Genomic DNA, 16,545 nt, shown 5'->3' on the forward strand with positions numbered 1-16,545 from the left:
TTGATGAATGATAATTGTTTTTACAATTTGAAAAATTATATTTCATTTTAATAAACAAATTATTAACATGAAATTAGTAGTTTTTAAATTATATTCATGCTGGATACATCTTTGACGCATCATGTGAACATAGCACATAAAACTTGCGTGATGGAAAAATGCAAAATAGTGCTGATTGATTACTTGCAATAACGCATTCTGTATTCTGCAATCCTATTCTGTGTATATTTCACCCCAAACACGTGAATGATTGTAGTACTGAATACTCATAGCGTTTTTCACTGACAGAGCTAATGCGCACTTAATGCATTTTAAAGTTTGAACAAATTAAAAGTAAAGATGTATGTTTAATAAAAATATAGAAACGAATTAAACAATGAAATCCTTAATACATTTTATTGTGATATTAAAATATACATTGAGTATTGTATTAATTGAGATCTCCCATTTTTACAGTCAGATTAGGTTAATGTACAATAGCTTTAATGTGCCCTGAGCCACCAGTTCTGCTAATAGGTCTGTTCACGTTGCTTATACTTTTTCACTCGACGTTTTCACGTTTTCTCTTTTCAGAGCCAAATATATATTTATTTCATTTTAAGTGAGTCAAAAATATTGAGATGTAACGCGAATAGTCCTAGTGAAAAACGCTTTCAGCTCACTTTCAGTGAGCAGGGCCTCTATTTTCGAAAAGTATAGCCTTAAACACAATGCGAAGGACTAGCAATAGCGACAGGAATAACGATTTCAACCTATCAGAAAATGTGTATTCCAGTGTATCTGATTTCTGATAGGTTGAAATCATGTATTCCTATCGCTATCGCTATTCCTTCGCATTGTGTTTAAGGCTTATCACATATGAAAAACTAGGAAAATATTATAATATACGTTACATATACTATAGCATTTCTCTAGTTTTTCATATGCAATACTTTTCAAAAATAGGATCCCAGTAAGCAGTTGGTCTGTTTTCTATTCCTGTACTAGACTGCACTAGAAATCTCTTTCGATAAACATATATTTATTTCACTTTAAGTTTAAGTTAAAATTATACACTGGTTTAGCCACAGAAAATAAACTTTAAGTTTTCCTGACGTGAAAAGGGGCGTGGTTTTCAAGTTCTGAATACTTCTATGTCACTTCTACTAAGCTTGCAACACTGGCCGCAACGTTTACTGTAGACTTTCATTTTGTCGATTTGAGTGAAAAGTTCTGCACAGTTAAAGAAATAGGGAACAGAATAGTTTTAATCTATCAGGAATTGTGTATTTTACAATATGGTTTTTGATAGGTTGAAATTCTTATGAAATTCTTATTCTGTTCCCTATTTGTTCGATTATGCGCAGTCATTGAAAATTAGCATTGACCTATTATTTTATTTATCGAAAGAAATCAACATTTCTTGAACATAATTTTGCAGTGACAAATAAAAATCTTGAACATTTTTATCACTGTTTTTCAGTATATACATACGCTAATTGAAATATATACATACGCTAATTGAAATATAACTGAAACTGAGAAAGAAAATCACAAATTGTTATAACAAAATATGGCTACCATGGGTGAGCCTCTTACTTTAGCAAGAGGTAAGTTTTTCTATCAGTTTTACAAATTGATACAAATATGCTATTACAATATACAAACATATGATATTTGATGATTATTGTAGAAATTATAATGAAATTTTATCTTTTGTAGATATCAAAAGATCTATTGAATTATTAGATAAATTACAGAAAGGTAAGCAATCGTAAAACAAAATATTTTATGTATTTTAATTCTACAAGATTAATTTTATTTAGGAGGAGAGGTTCCTACAACAAAATTAGCAGCATTACAGAAGGTATTACAAAGTGACTTTCTTAGTGCAGTACGGGAAGTATATGAGCATGTTTATGAGACTGTTGATATTCAGGTAGGAATATAAGCAATAGATAACTAATTTTTAATATTTGTTATTAATAATTATAGGTTTTTATTATGAAGGAAATAGACTCATTCATTGATTTTGATGAAATTATTTATTTGATGTGTTTTTAAATGAACAAATCTGGAAGAAAAAAAGTTGCTTTGTCCTGTGAATCAAAATATTAAGCTAAATTTACAATAAGTCAGTAGTCCTAAATCTTATCAGTGAAATTAGCACAACAAACTTGTATGACTAAGACTACTGATTTTCTTAAGACTAAATTCGACTTTATTCCTTCCCATTAAACGAGTTAAACAACTCGCTGTACAACTAGATGCAAAAACTCATAGTCATCTATTTAGATTAAAACTAGTTAAGATTTAAGATTTCCGACTTATTGTAGAATCGGCACTAAAATTAATGATTATTAAGATCAGAAAATCTCACATCAATATAGAGGATTACACAAATTCTTTGTTTTATAAACAAATTCTTTACTCAAAAAATAAATTCTCTGCTTTAAGAAATTTTACATACAAATTTTCTCCTTTAAAAAAACATTTTCTATTTAATTTTTGTAATTTTTACAATAGAGAATGTTTTAAAATAGAGAATTTGTGTTTTTAAAATACAAATACCCAAATTTTTTTATTTTTTAAATTAAATCTTACTTTGTATGCAAAATTCGAAATCTATGTGAAACCGCGCTTTGTGGAATGGAAAATTGTAAACCCATGAACGATTCCATATGAATATTTTGATATGAACAACTTTTTGTACGTAGCATGAGCAAAGGAGGTTTTCATTTTGAGTGAAAACGTGATCGAATAATCCTAATCGTTAAATTAGAAGGTGAAGTAATTCTAAATAAATACCGACCAAAATACATATATAATCAGGGCCTAAAAGGTTGCAACACTTTTTTTTTAAATGAATTTCAAAATGCAGTTTATTCACCAAGCGATTGATTCTTACTTACGGATCCATAAGTAATAACAAAAGTTAAAAGAAAAGTGTTACTTTTAGACTCTGCTAGTCTTGCTTTAGACTGTATATATATATTATATATAGCACTGCATTAATCCTTAAGGATGTTCTGGCTGTACATTTTCAGACAAGAGTTACTAAAATTTAAAATTGATGAAATTCTATACTTTTATTTTTTAGTACAGATCTTAATTTTTAGTACAGATCTTATTACACACATTCGGTCATTCGTGTCCTGGATTAATTTTCATCATTTTTACAAGTATATATATAAATTATTAAATGATTTTTACATATATTTTGACATCTTTAGGAAATATTTGTAAAGTTGTATTTATAACAAATTGCAGATAAATTGTTATAACTAAATATAGTTAACAAAATGAGAAAAATGTATTGTTTCATATAAAAATGTAAAATGAAACAAAAATGTTTAAACGAAAAATATCTTAAAAGTGATATTCCAAACTGCAAGAAAAAAATAGTTCAAATGTCGGCTGTCTAAAAAGTTTAATTATTGAGTAATATGATGTTTTGTTAATATGCATGAATGATTATAAATTGAAGATATATTGCATTTACAATTTTTATTTTTATTGTTTTAAACAATTCAATTTACTATCACTATTGTGTTAAAAAAACTTATAGTTTATTAGGAAAATGTTCTTTATAACATTACAGATACAACATAATAAGTATTATATTACTGACAACATTTAACACAAGCAGGATACCAAAAATCACGTTTATTAAGGGCTAATATTGTATGTTGTTTTAGAGTTAAATTCATTTTTTAATAATTCGTGAACTATTTCCGCAATACAACCGAGAATTAGTTGAAAATAAAGAAAAAAATAAAAATTTTCTAGTTACAAAAATGTACACTCTGTACACATTGAATCATTTGTCACTTTGAAATTTGGAGTTATGTCAATTATGCAGTTAAATGTGCACAAATTGAGGCCGGCACAAAACTTGTTCTCTAGATGTCAAACTTTTTTTTAGGAATGAAAAAGAAACCGATATTTGACTAGGTGCTCTTAGTATTTTAAAGAAAAGAAATGCGCAGGACACCTGCGGAATGATTCAGAGGTGTGTATTAAGAGTTAAAAAATACGTTGTATCGTGTATAGAACCTAAATAATCTCAGTTAACGTGATATTTAGCATTATAAATGAATATGTTATTTTTGTCAGTAATCGTCAGTAAAAAGTTTTGGGATTTGAATTTTCTTTGAAATCAACTATAAGAAACGAAAAATGTGCCGCGTATAATAACATTTAATATATATTAGACATCACATGGTACTTAAAAAGATACGTAAACTAATTTTTGTATTATTGACACTTTTGAGTTGTTACGTTTTAAGCAATTGAAGTGAGGTTATGTAGCCCATTTGAAATTTTGCTTTGTCGTTAAGGATGAATATGGTGCGGAAAACTGCGAAATAGAAAATGCGTCATGGGAGCAATCAATCAGTGTTATTCTGCGTTATTCCGAATAGCGCTAATTGATTATTTCAATAATGCATTCTCTATTCCATAGCCCTTTTTCGCACCGTGTGATTTCACTCTAATATCTAATAATAATGGGTTAATAAATCGATATAAATTTTTTTTAGGAATGTTGCTCAATATTTTATTTGTTTCAGAATATTGGCAATGTTGCTTCTTTATAATTTTATTGATATAAGTGAGAATATATGCTGCTGCGATGGGAAATAAATCGCTGAAATTTATATCAATTGATTTATTTTAGTATAATTTATACTAAATACTGATTTAAGCGATTCATTTCCACTAGGGATACTCCATAAGAATTCGTGTAAAATTAAATTGGATAACTTGTGAACTAGAGAATCGACTTCGGGTTTTACATGTCTTCATATAATAAATAGAATCAATTTATTAAATTTTCGAATTATTGTCAATGTTAGAACATTAACGTCAGTACATTCTTAATCGGACGCGCCGCAGTACTGAGTGCCACAAAATTTGTTTTTCTGAAAAAAAATCATTGATAATCAGATCTTTTTATTACCGATCTTTAGTATTCCTTTAACGTTAAATTTTAATATTATATTTTATTATAAATATATTTTACTTGCTTTAATAACGTCGATTAACGATTGTCAAATTATTTATGCAATTATTATAACTCCTAAATAATAAACGGTAATTATTTAGAATACGAGTCCTTCTCTAAAATCTTTATAAAAATGTATTTATTCGACGTATTTTCCCTCAAAATAAAAGAATCTGGTAAAAAAACATGGAATCTTGTGAATCGAGTTATTAAACGTTAAAATTCGAGGCTTTAAAGGTTAAGATATGTGTCATCCCGACTATAATATTATGTATACGTTCTATTTTAATTACAAATTCTTTGCTTTACAAACACAAATTCGCTACTTTAAAAATAAAAATTTACACTGTTTTAAATTTTTTTAGTAATTAATTTGTGTTTTTAAAGCAGTGAATTTGTGTTTGTCAAATAGAGGATTTATGTAATTAATGCAGAATGTATACGTACATTGTTAGAAATGTAACTACGAGCTTCCTTTACATGTAAATGAAGCTCGTGGTTATGAACGAAATTAAAAGTAATAAATGATTTAACTGAAAATTGCGTTACAATAGTTACTTAGGCTGTGATCCGATTCACGCCCACAGCGCTCACAATTCTCACGATGTCAATGATCGGTCCGATTTATTATCGCGCTATCGACGATTTTATTTCGGACCGCTTGTTGGTGTGAATACAAAGATCATGAGGCCCATATCTGAATATCATCAATAATGAATCTTATTCAATATAAAGCTGTTATTGCATTTAATGGAAATTGTATTCGAGAATTCAGAGAATGACGGTGAAAACTTAAATTTCATAAATGTTATAACCAATCGATGTTATAACCTCAACCGAATCAATCATATTTAATTATTGAAACAATTAATATTATTAATTATTATTATTATATTATTATCAATTACATTTAATTATTTTTAGTGATTATATTATCTAGATGTATCTATTCCATATTCATAATTCATATTAGTCCTCTTTTTCTGCGCAAATAAAATGAGCGCTCATGCTGATCCGGATTTCCGTGGTCACCGTGAACATGCAAATTCCAAAATTCATGATGTTATTTTGCTTACGCAAAACGTTCAGAGAATGAATCGGACCGACTACGAGCGCGTTGATAGCGCTGTAAGCGTGAATCGGCCTTAAATGAACGTATACATTAATTTTCATGAAAAATACATTAAATTTCATATACACATACACAAATATTATATATTTTTCAGTTGTAAATACATTAAATTTAATGTAATGTCGTGAAATTGAGTTCAAATTATGTAAAACTTAAAAATATAAAACTTAAATTTCATGGAATTTTTAACAGTGTAGCACTATATTGAGTGGAGATGACAGATGTTTGGCCGGATCTATAATAAGCGTTTTAAGCCTTAAGTCGTAAGAAATTGATCAACTAGGGTCGAATGCGAGGAGAATAAGTGAGTGTGATTCGTCCATTCCTTAACGACTTAAGGTTTAAAAATCTATTGTAGATCTGGGGTAGCAACAGACTTTTGCATGACGCATAGTACATAAACGAATCAATTAATCAGAATCTTTTCTTTTCTCGCATTCATAGAAAAGAAAAATTTTGATTTATTGATTCTTTTATGCATTATCTTCTCTCTCTCTAGTGCTGCCCTGACATGGTGCGAGCGCAAAACTATTTTAGTGTTCTGGGCAAATTGCACCATCAGTGCAACATCTTTTTATCACTGACAAGATAGCAGACAAAAAAATGAATATTTTTGATTTGTTTATGTGTATGTAATTTGGGAATCGTTTGGGAAAAGGTCTATGCTCAGTTTTATAGGAGAATTTGGGCCCCGGATGAACAATTTTGAGACATATCTAAAATTTTAAGGTATCAAATGAAAATCAAAAATTCCATAAGCCCAACTTTATAGGAGAGGTTTCTTGAGTGCTAGGATAGAACTATTCAATGTACTTGCACTAGTCTTATCTAATTTCTCTGCGTCCAAGGCACCTTTCCATGGTGATGGCGGTAATGGATTGTACCAAAGATTGAAGTAATATCTAAAATGTATTTGGTACAGTTCATTAATCCGGCTGTCTCTGGTCACGATTCATATCGTCATGTCACAGAAATTCGGATTTGGTTGTATTGACAGCAAGTCATTACCTCTGGAGTTCATCCTAGGAAAGAAGATGAACAAGCGGTGAATGTACCAATCGGGGTAAACCAGCTTTTGATACGAGATCACCCCGAAGCAGCTACTAGTCGCGATGAGATCCACTGTGGGCAATATGGAAAATATTTAAAAAACCAGTCGCGTAAACATTTGTTGGCTGCAAATGCTAAATTTCTTGGAAGAGCCTAAGAGCTCCATTCAATGCATTTTCAATAAATGGGTGTTTTCCAACACTGTGTCTTACATAAAGTGTTCCAATTATGACACATTGTTACACTACTCAACAAAATAAAAAGCTAAGTACGAGCATGTAAAATATGTCAATGTTACTAACTTTTCAAAAAGTTATTTGGAAGTCATACTTATTTTACAATAAAACCTTTAAAAATCGCCAATTCTGAAAAATTATAACTTAAGTAATAAATTAAACTTAAGTCTAAATAAAAATCATAAATCTATTATTGATACGCTAAATATAATTAAGAATAGAATGGAAGACTACAATGCATTCTGGTTACACTATGAAACCAAACTGCATTCCAACAAGTATTTTATACAGTGAAAGTCTCTGTCCTAGCTGGAAAACAACGTCCTTGCTTTCCAGTAAGGACACAATCAGACACAATCACTGTAATATACCAGGTATATAAGCTTAAATCCGCTGTTTTTTAGTCAGAAAAACACATTTTTTTTCCTAGGAAGCAAAACAAATTTATTCAAAGTACTTGCCCTCGCTAACTACATTTTTCCCATCTTTCGAGCAATTTGTGTATACTACGCCAAAAAAATTCCTCAAATTCCTCTTTCGAGGCAAACCACTCATCAAGCCATTTTTGGATGTTTTCGAAAGAATCGAAGTGCCGCTCAACAAGCGTGTGGCCCATCGACGAAAACAGATGATAGTCAGAAGGTGCCAGGTCTGGTGAGTAAGCGGGATGGGATAGCAGCTTCCTAGTTGAGTGTCTCCAAGTAGTTTTGGATCATTGTTGACGTGTGCGATGATGCGTTATCGTGGAGGAAAATCAGCTTGTCATGTCTTTTCCGATAATGTGGCCTTTTTTCACGCAGAGCACGGTGCAATTTAATCAGTTGTTGGTGGTAGCGGTGAGTATTAACAATTTCACCAGGTTTTAACAGCGTAGATGACACCCTTCTGATCCCACCAAACGCACAGCATCGTCTTCCATCCGAAGCGATTTGGTCTTGAGGAAGATGTTGATGGTTGGGCGGGATCAACCTAAGATTTCTTGCGTTTAGGATTCTGAAAATAGATTCACTTTTCATCGCACAATCCGATGCAGGAACGACTTTCTTTTTGTCTGGCAAGCAGAATTTGGCATGTGTTTTGGCGTCGCTCCATCTACCTATCGATCAATTTATGCGGTACCCATTTTCCGATCTTTTGAATCTTCCCTATGGCATGTAGCCGTATGGAAATGGTTGTTTAAGAAACACCCAATTGCTCGGCAAGCATTTTTTGCGATTGGGTATCGTCCTCGTCCAAAAGAGCCTGCAATTGACAGTCCTCAACCTTCCTGGGCTGATTTTCACGCTTCTTGTCACTCAGATCAAAATTGTCGTCATTGAACCGATGAAACCAATCTCTGCACGTTGTTTTCGATAAAGCATTGTCGCCATAGGTCTCCACAAGCATTCGATTCGGCAGCCGATTTCTTCAAATTGAAACAGAAAAGCAAAGCTTCCCGCATATGCTTTTTTTTTTTTAGCAAAAAATTAGACATGATTACGAAAGAAAAAATGTAATTGCTGATGATGTGCACTGATTAATGTTGACAGATGTCAAACACATAAAAAAAAGTGTGTTGTGTGGCCAGGGTAGCTTTGTAAGCTCACTAATGCCACCTATGAGCAAACAGCGGATTTAAGATTATACACCTGGTATATTACGTGCGATTTCAGTCCTTTTCCATCATGCCAGTTTTGTGTGCTATGTTCACACAATGCGGAAAAACGATAATAAATGCGTTAAAGCAGTTCAAAAAATTGTTATGAGATTGTAAATATTAATTGTAAAACATTAAATACTACACTAGTGATAATTGTTTTTACAATTGTTGTTACAATTTGAAAAATTTCATTTTAATAAGCAAATTATTAATATAAAATCAGTAGTTTTTAAATTATATTCATGCTGGATACGTGTAAATAGCACACAAAACTTGAGTGATGGAAAAGTGCGGAATAGCGTTGATTAATTGCTTCAATGACACATTTTATATTCCGCAATCTTTTTCCGAAGCATATGATTTCACCCTAAAGATTAAGTTGATGTGACAGATTTCTTAACCTCAATAGTCGCCAACTTTAACATTTTTTGAAAGCCATTTTCCTTTCCCTTACTCCGAAGAAAAAAAGAAAAAACTTTAACATTTAATATCTCTGTTCACGAGGCACGCTTATTTCTGTCAAATTTCGTTTCATGCAAACATGCGTCGAATAAGCTTAATATTATTGATTTTTGAACTATGAAAGCTGAACTGTATAATTACCCTTAACCAAAATTAATTCTCTTCTGTAAAAATTATATAGAAAATAATTTATTTTTAAAACAGAATGTATGTAATTGAAGCAGAAAATACTATTTTAATCTCACTTACATATTATCATGCCATTTGAGATTTCCTAAATACTTGTCAACTTTAACTCTTAATATATACCTTTGGATCATTTGTGTCATTGGAGTCATTGCGCATTTCTTTTCTTTGAAATATTTAAGAATACTTAACCATATACAATTCTTTCTTCTATTCGTAAAGAAAGTATGACATCTAGAAAACAAGTTTTGCGTTACCGGCCTTAAATAATGCGTGTATAATATATCCTTTAACTAGAATAATTCCGAAATTCACCTCTGGATCGTAAATGATCTGTGTGTATAGAGTGTACATTTTTTTTAACTTTAAAGAAAAAAATTTTTATTTTTTTCTTTAAAACAACATATTAATCCTTAATAAACACGGTGATTTTTTATCCTTCTGTTAAATGTTGTCCGTAATATTATATATTATGTAATGTTATTAAGAACATTTTTCTAATAAATTATAAATTTTTTAAATACAATCAAATATTTAATAATAAAATGCACTATTTAAAATGTAAGTTCAATATATCTTTAATTTATAATCATTCATGCATATTAAAAAAATTTCATTTTCAGTAACTATTTCAAGTAACTAAATTTTTTGGACTTCAATTAGTTTTTTTATATTGGGAGTACAAATTAGTTTCCCTAAAGATGGCTCCAGCTGTTGTGAATGGTTCATAGTGACAGCTGATTTTGGTGGTTTCAAAGAGGTTAAACATCTGCTAATAATATTCAGTTTATATCTTTGAGTTTCATACAAAAACCTTGATTTTTATTGTGTTTGAAATGTCGAATTTTATGTTAACCAAGCAGCATTTGCGGGAGGTTTTGATTTTCTGCTTTAATTGGAAGAAAAGTATTAAAGCCCATCGAATGCTTGTCGAAGTTTATGGTGACACTGCTCCAACTATAAATGTAGGGAATGGTTTCAACGTTTCAAGGATGGAGATTTCAGCGTTAAAGACTAACCTCGCTCTGGACAGCCAAAAAAATTCGAAGACAAAGAATTAGGGCATTACTCGAAGAAGATCAGAGTCAAACGCACGAGGAGCTTGCAGAGTCATTGGGGACAATTCAACAAGCTGTTTCTGTACGATTGAGAGCCATGGGAATGATTCAAAAACAAGGAAATTGGGTACCTTATGAACTGAAACCGAGAGACGTTGAAAGGCGATTTTTCACTTGCGAACAGTTGATTTAAAGACAACAGAGAAAAAGTTTTGTGCATCGGATTGTGACTGGAGATGAGAAGTGGATATTCTACGACAACCCCAAGAAGAAAAAATACTATGCCCGGTCAATCGTTGCCATCGACCTAAACATCAACACCACGGCCGAACATTCATGGTTCGAAGATCATGATCTGTATCTGGTGGGACCAAAAGGGTCTTGTTTACTATGAGCTGCTGAAACCTGGCGATTCCATTACGGGCGATCGGTATCGGTTACAATTGATTCGTTTGAGCCATGCATTGTGAAAAAAATGGCCGGAATATGAGCAAAGACATGATAAAGTTATTCTTCTTCATGACAAATGCTCGGCCTCATGTCGCTAAAATCGTAAAAAATATTTGGAAACGCTCAAATGGGATTTTACCGCACCCACCGTATTCTCCGGACATTGCTCCTTCTGATTACTGGTTGTTTCGGAGAATGCAGCACGATTTGGCAAGTCACCGGTTCACTTCTTTCGCAGAAATCGAAAATTGGCTCCAAAATTGGATCGCCTCCAAAGACGAGTCATTTTTTCGAGATGAAATTCGAAAATTGCCTGAGAGATGGGAAAAAGTAGTAGGCAGCGATAGACAATACTTTAATTGATCTGTTCATTTATTTTGTTTTGAAATAAATGCATTTTTGAACACAAAAAAACAGACCGAACTAATTTGTACTCCCAATAGTTTGAAATATCAACTTTAAGATATTGAAATATATTTTTCCTTTAAACATTTTTATTTCAGAATTTTGCATTTTCATATGAAACAGAATATTTTTCTTATTTTATTAGCTATATTAATTATAACAATTTATATGTAATGTAAATATAATATACAACTTTACAAATATTTCTTAAAGATGTCAAAATATATATGTAAAAATTGCTTAATAATTTTTATATACTTGTAAAAATGATTAATCTAGAAAACCTATCTTGTATAGTAAGAGTGCCAAAAACTAAGGTGTGTACTAAGAGTTAATACTTGCGGAACATCGAGTAGTTGCATGCACAGCACGCTCGACTTGTAATTTTCCGTTTCGAGTTCAATCCCAGACGCCCCGCATATCGTTGTTTATTGACAAAATTTAGTGGTGTCCTATTGTTGGAAGGCTTAAGACATTGCGAATTGTACAGGCAGTTTAGAATTATATAATAAGAAAAAAAAGACTTTACAAGTTTGATTGACAGTAGCTTCATTAGATGTAAAATAAGAATAGGAGTATTGAAAAGCACTGAAAGCATCTAAATCGACTGCAGCCAGTGTAATGAATTTGATATAGTGCCTTCGCATATTGTGGCCCAAAGATCGGACGCTCAAACGCAATCTCGTTAGGATAAACGTATCTCGTTGGTGCCCGAGAGAAAATTTACAAAATAAAATAACTTTAATACTTAATATTTCGAAGTAGAGCGATATTTTTCTGTCAAATTCATTTATTTCATTTATACAAAACTGCATCAAATAAATATAATTTCATAAAAATCAGTGAATAAGCCTGTCTCTTTCATAATTACTAAGGCTGTGTTCCACTTAACGTTTGCAACATGCAAGAGCATCGTTTGTTGTTATTTAGTATTTGATAAATAACGAGAATTATTCCTCGTTGTGAGCATTAAATGGAACGCAACTCTAATAATATACTTACAATTGTTGATAATTAATTCATAATTATTATAAAGGGATCACAGGATGTACGTGCATCTGCAACAGCAAAAGCAACTGTTGCTGCTTTTGCAGCTAGTGAAGGTCATGCACATCCACGTGTAGTCGAATTACCTAAAACGGAAGAAGGACTTGGTTTTAATGTAATGGGAGGTAAAGAACAAAATTCACCGATTTATATATCTCGCATTATACCTGGTGGTGTTGCTGATAGACACGGTGGTTTAAAACGTGGAGATCAGCTTTTATCTGTTAATGGAGTGGTTGGTAAAAATATTATTTTTTTTTATTTATTTATTAGAAAACACATTTTACAATAATAAAATAATTTGTTTTAGTGCGTCGAAGGTGAAAATCATGAGAAGGCAGTGGAATTACTAAAGCAAGCTCAAAATTCTGTAAAATTAGTAGTTCGTTATACTCCACGTGTTCTTGAAGAAATGGAATTACGTTTTGATAAACAAAGAGCTGCTCGTAGGCGTCAACATATGCAATAAATATAAATGTAAAATATTTAACTCTCACTTAAAAAGTCCAAATTTATCAGCTATAGTTTATACGTGTATACATTTAAACTATTTATGCTTTATAGTTATAATTTGGCTAGTGTATTACTGTGAATTATATTCGTATATTTATCCATTAATAAATGTTATACCTATCTATATATTTTCTCATTCTTTTATTCTCATCTTATGTTTATGTAATTAATTTTGAAGTATATTAAACGCTACGACATTTTTGTATATTTTATGAAATATCTTACTAATCTACTTTTTCGCATATAAAGGGAGTTTTCCAGCAGAGATACAAATCGACACAAGAATCATTCTGTCTTTCTTGTTCACAACTTCAGTGAGGATTCCTCTATAGATCCTAAAAAGAAATTTGCAATTACATAGATATATCAAGCCCAGAATATCAATGAAACTTTTTTTTCCCCAGAATAGAAAATAAAAAGTGAAAATTTTAACCGTTGAAGTTAATGGAAAAATTTTTCACTTTTCATCCTAGAAAAAAAGTTTCATGATCGATATCCTGGCGAGACCTAGTGCTAGGATATTTTTTTCAAAGGCATGGCGGCACCAGGATACTTTCTTGGGAAGCCTAGTGACGCGGTGCCAAGATATTTTTCATAATTATTTAAAACTAATTTTTTATGTTTGTGTAATAAAGTGATGATAAGAAGAAAAAGAAATATTTACTGAAACCTGAATTTAACATAACAACATGGCATAGTTAACCAAAAAGTCCAATTATACAGAGTGTCTCAGAAATGATGTACGATCCACATGGAAGAGTTAAGAGGAATAAAAAATCTTATATCATTTTGAGATATTCGCTATAGTTTTCGAATAAAAAAATAAAACGTTTAACAAGTAAACCTAAGAAGTGTCACTCACAGATTTTAATGAAACTTTGCATATTTGTAGAACTTGAAATTCCTAATATTTCATACGTATTTTTTTTATCGGCAAAGTTCCTCTGAAAGGAAAATTACTCCTTAAAGATAAAGATAGATTTAACATATTAGGTGAAATAAGTTGAAAATTTTAAAAAATAAAATGGATTAAGAAGTTTTTGGGGTCGCTGAAACTAAATCTTATCGCTGAAATTAAATCTGTCAAAAGTATAAAATTCAAAAGTTTTTTTCACGTGCCACGTGCGATCATGAATAAACGCGGCGGGCATACGAGTGTTTTCCCTTTTCACGCATACATAAGCGGGGAGCACAGCTCTTACATAACGCATAAAACATGAGGCATAAGAAAATGAATTGGAGTCCTTTATTTTATGAAAAGGAAAGAAATAATATACTGAATAATGAAATATTCCCGAATACAGAAATAATATACACTGTAGATATGAGCGATCTGATGTTAACAGAGTTGAAAAAACTGTAGATACAGCACGTAGCCGAAATCGTCAACATAGATTTCCAACTTTTTTCACCTAATATATTAAATCTACTCTTACTTTTAAGGGATAGTTTTCACCCTTCAGAGTAGATCTTTATCGATAAAAAAAAATACATGTCAAATATTTTTCTACAAATATGCAAAGTTTCATTAAATACTGTCTATACACCTCACTGTCTACATGATTTCCTAACCTCAATAACCATCAACTTTAACGCTTAATATCTCGGTTCGTGGGTCCATTCCAATCTTTTTTCTTAGATTTTTTTCGTTTTGAGCAAAAACATTAAATTTCATCAAAATCAGAGATATAGATCCATATTCTAAATAATTATTTAAAATTTATTTAATAATTACAATAAAATTATTACTTCTCAAATTATAAAACAATTTTCTTAATCTTTCCCAAACTATTCCGAAACTTTTGCAATAAAAAAAGTAAGAAATGTTAAATATTTCTGCTAATTATACGCTTGATTAATTTTCATTGATTATAAATTATTGTTTCCTAAATTATGAGACTTTTTTTAAATTTTCCCAAACTTTTGTAATTAAAAAAAAAGAGAACTTATCTGCTAAGTATACGTAAGGCACTATAAACGGTAGTATTCGCATATTCGCCATTTTTACTTCTTTCCCCATTCGTTGCTCTGTTCCCGCTGCTGAGCTGAGAATGTACGGTTGTTACGTACAGGTTATAACTTTTAAGCTGTTGGAAACCTTGCAGCTTCGTATTTATGTATTTTCGCACTTCGAAATTTTATCATAAGAGACAAAAAGAAGGATATAAAAAAACTGAAATATATTACAATACAGGCAAACAAATTTATAAAATGCCTTGTTGCGGTAAACCGTATCAATAGATCAGAAAAAGATATTCGATTATTTAAATTTATCCTGTAGATAATATTCGTCGACAACTTGCTGTATTACTGTAAAATAAATACATGACTTGTGAATAAACATCACTTCCTCATAGATGGGAAATTACAATTCTTTTCTTCAAATTAACATATTTGGCCTTATCTAGAAATAATCTGAACGCCAGACACTCTTCAGGTCCTGCACTAATATTACGATAGATATTTAACTGATTTTGAGAACAAAAATGAAATAAAAGGAGTTACAAAATTTCAAGCAGCAAATCATAATCTATAATGACCATATCTCGTCACAGCTCAGTGATAGAATGGGGACAGAGCAAGGAGTGGGAAAAGGAATAAAAATGATGGACGCGAATACCTACGTTTCTAGTGCTCTAGTATAGACATCGGTCCATACCCCTTTTGCGAGTCGAAGTATCGTTTGTAGATCCAGACTTGCCAACTGCGGAGAAATAAATAATGTTGCTACAACTGATCTCTATGCATCTTTGTCTGTCTCTCTGTCAGATCCTGCTGTGTGTCCTTTTTTCTCTTCGTTTTAAAACAGTGCTCGCAAAGATTTGCACATTTCGGGCTAATTCCGAGCGACCCCTACCGAGGTGAGTCGCCGGGCGCTCACGTGACGCTCTGGCTCAGGAGCGTCTCTATAGCTTAAATGTGCGGAAAAATATTTTTCTTGCAAAATAATTTTTATTTTCTTAAAAAAATCAAATACTAAATTTTCTAAAATATTTTGTATAATTATTCTTGTCTACTAAAAACTATTCAATAATTGTTATAAATTATTTTAAATACGAAGCGCCTACGTCTGAATGTTGAACTATATATATATATTCATATAAATGAATTAATTTCAGAAATGATAATTATGTGCCGATATGGTTGTCGAACTTTCAACGCAATCAATCTGAAATATTAATAATTCCCCAAATTTTCCAAATTAATCTTAAAATACTAAACTTATTGCGAAAAATGCCTCAGCCGGAATGCAAGAGATCTAAGTTCGATACCCACATTGGAAATTTAGACATTGGAAATTTTTAAAATATTATAAGATTTGTATAATTTTCTATAATTGTATATATATATATATATATACCATATATTATATATATATATAC

General features: G+C 31.1%; 1 protein-coding gene across 1 annotated transcript; it reads left to right on the top strand.

Moving 5' to 3' along the window:
* The first annotated feature begins 1,552 nt into the window (after nucleotides 1-1,552).
* LOC105621959 (protein lin-7 homolog C) lies at nucleotides 1,553-13,286 on the top strand. The gene is made up of 5 exons (XM_012203396.1): nucleotides 1,553-1,589; nucleotides 1,702-1,743; nucleotides 1,806-1,918; nucleotides 12,639-12,884; nucleotides 12,960-13,286. Exons 1-5 carry the CDS (start codon nucleotides 1,553-1,555, stop codon nucleotides 13,116-13,118), a joined length of 597 nt encoding a protein of 198 aa, XP_012058786.1. The 3' UTR covers nucleotides 13,119-13,286.
* The last annotated feature ends 3,259 nt before the right edge of the window (nucleotides 13,287-16,545 follow it).

The sequence above is a fragment of the Atta cephalotes genome (assembly GCF_000143395.1).
Source record: "Atta cephalotes unplaced genomic scaffold scaffold00002, whole genome shotgun sequence".
NCBI lineage: Eukaryota > Metazoa > Arthropoda > Insecta > Hymenoptera > Formicidae > Atta > Atta cephalotes.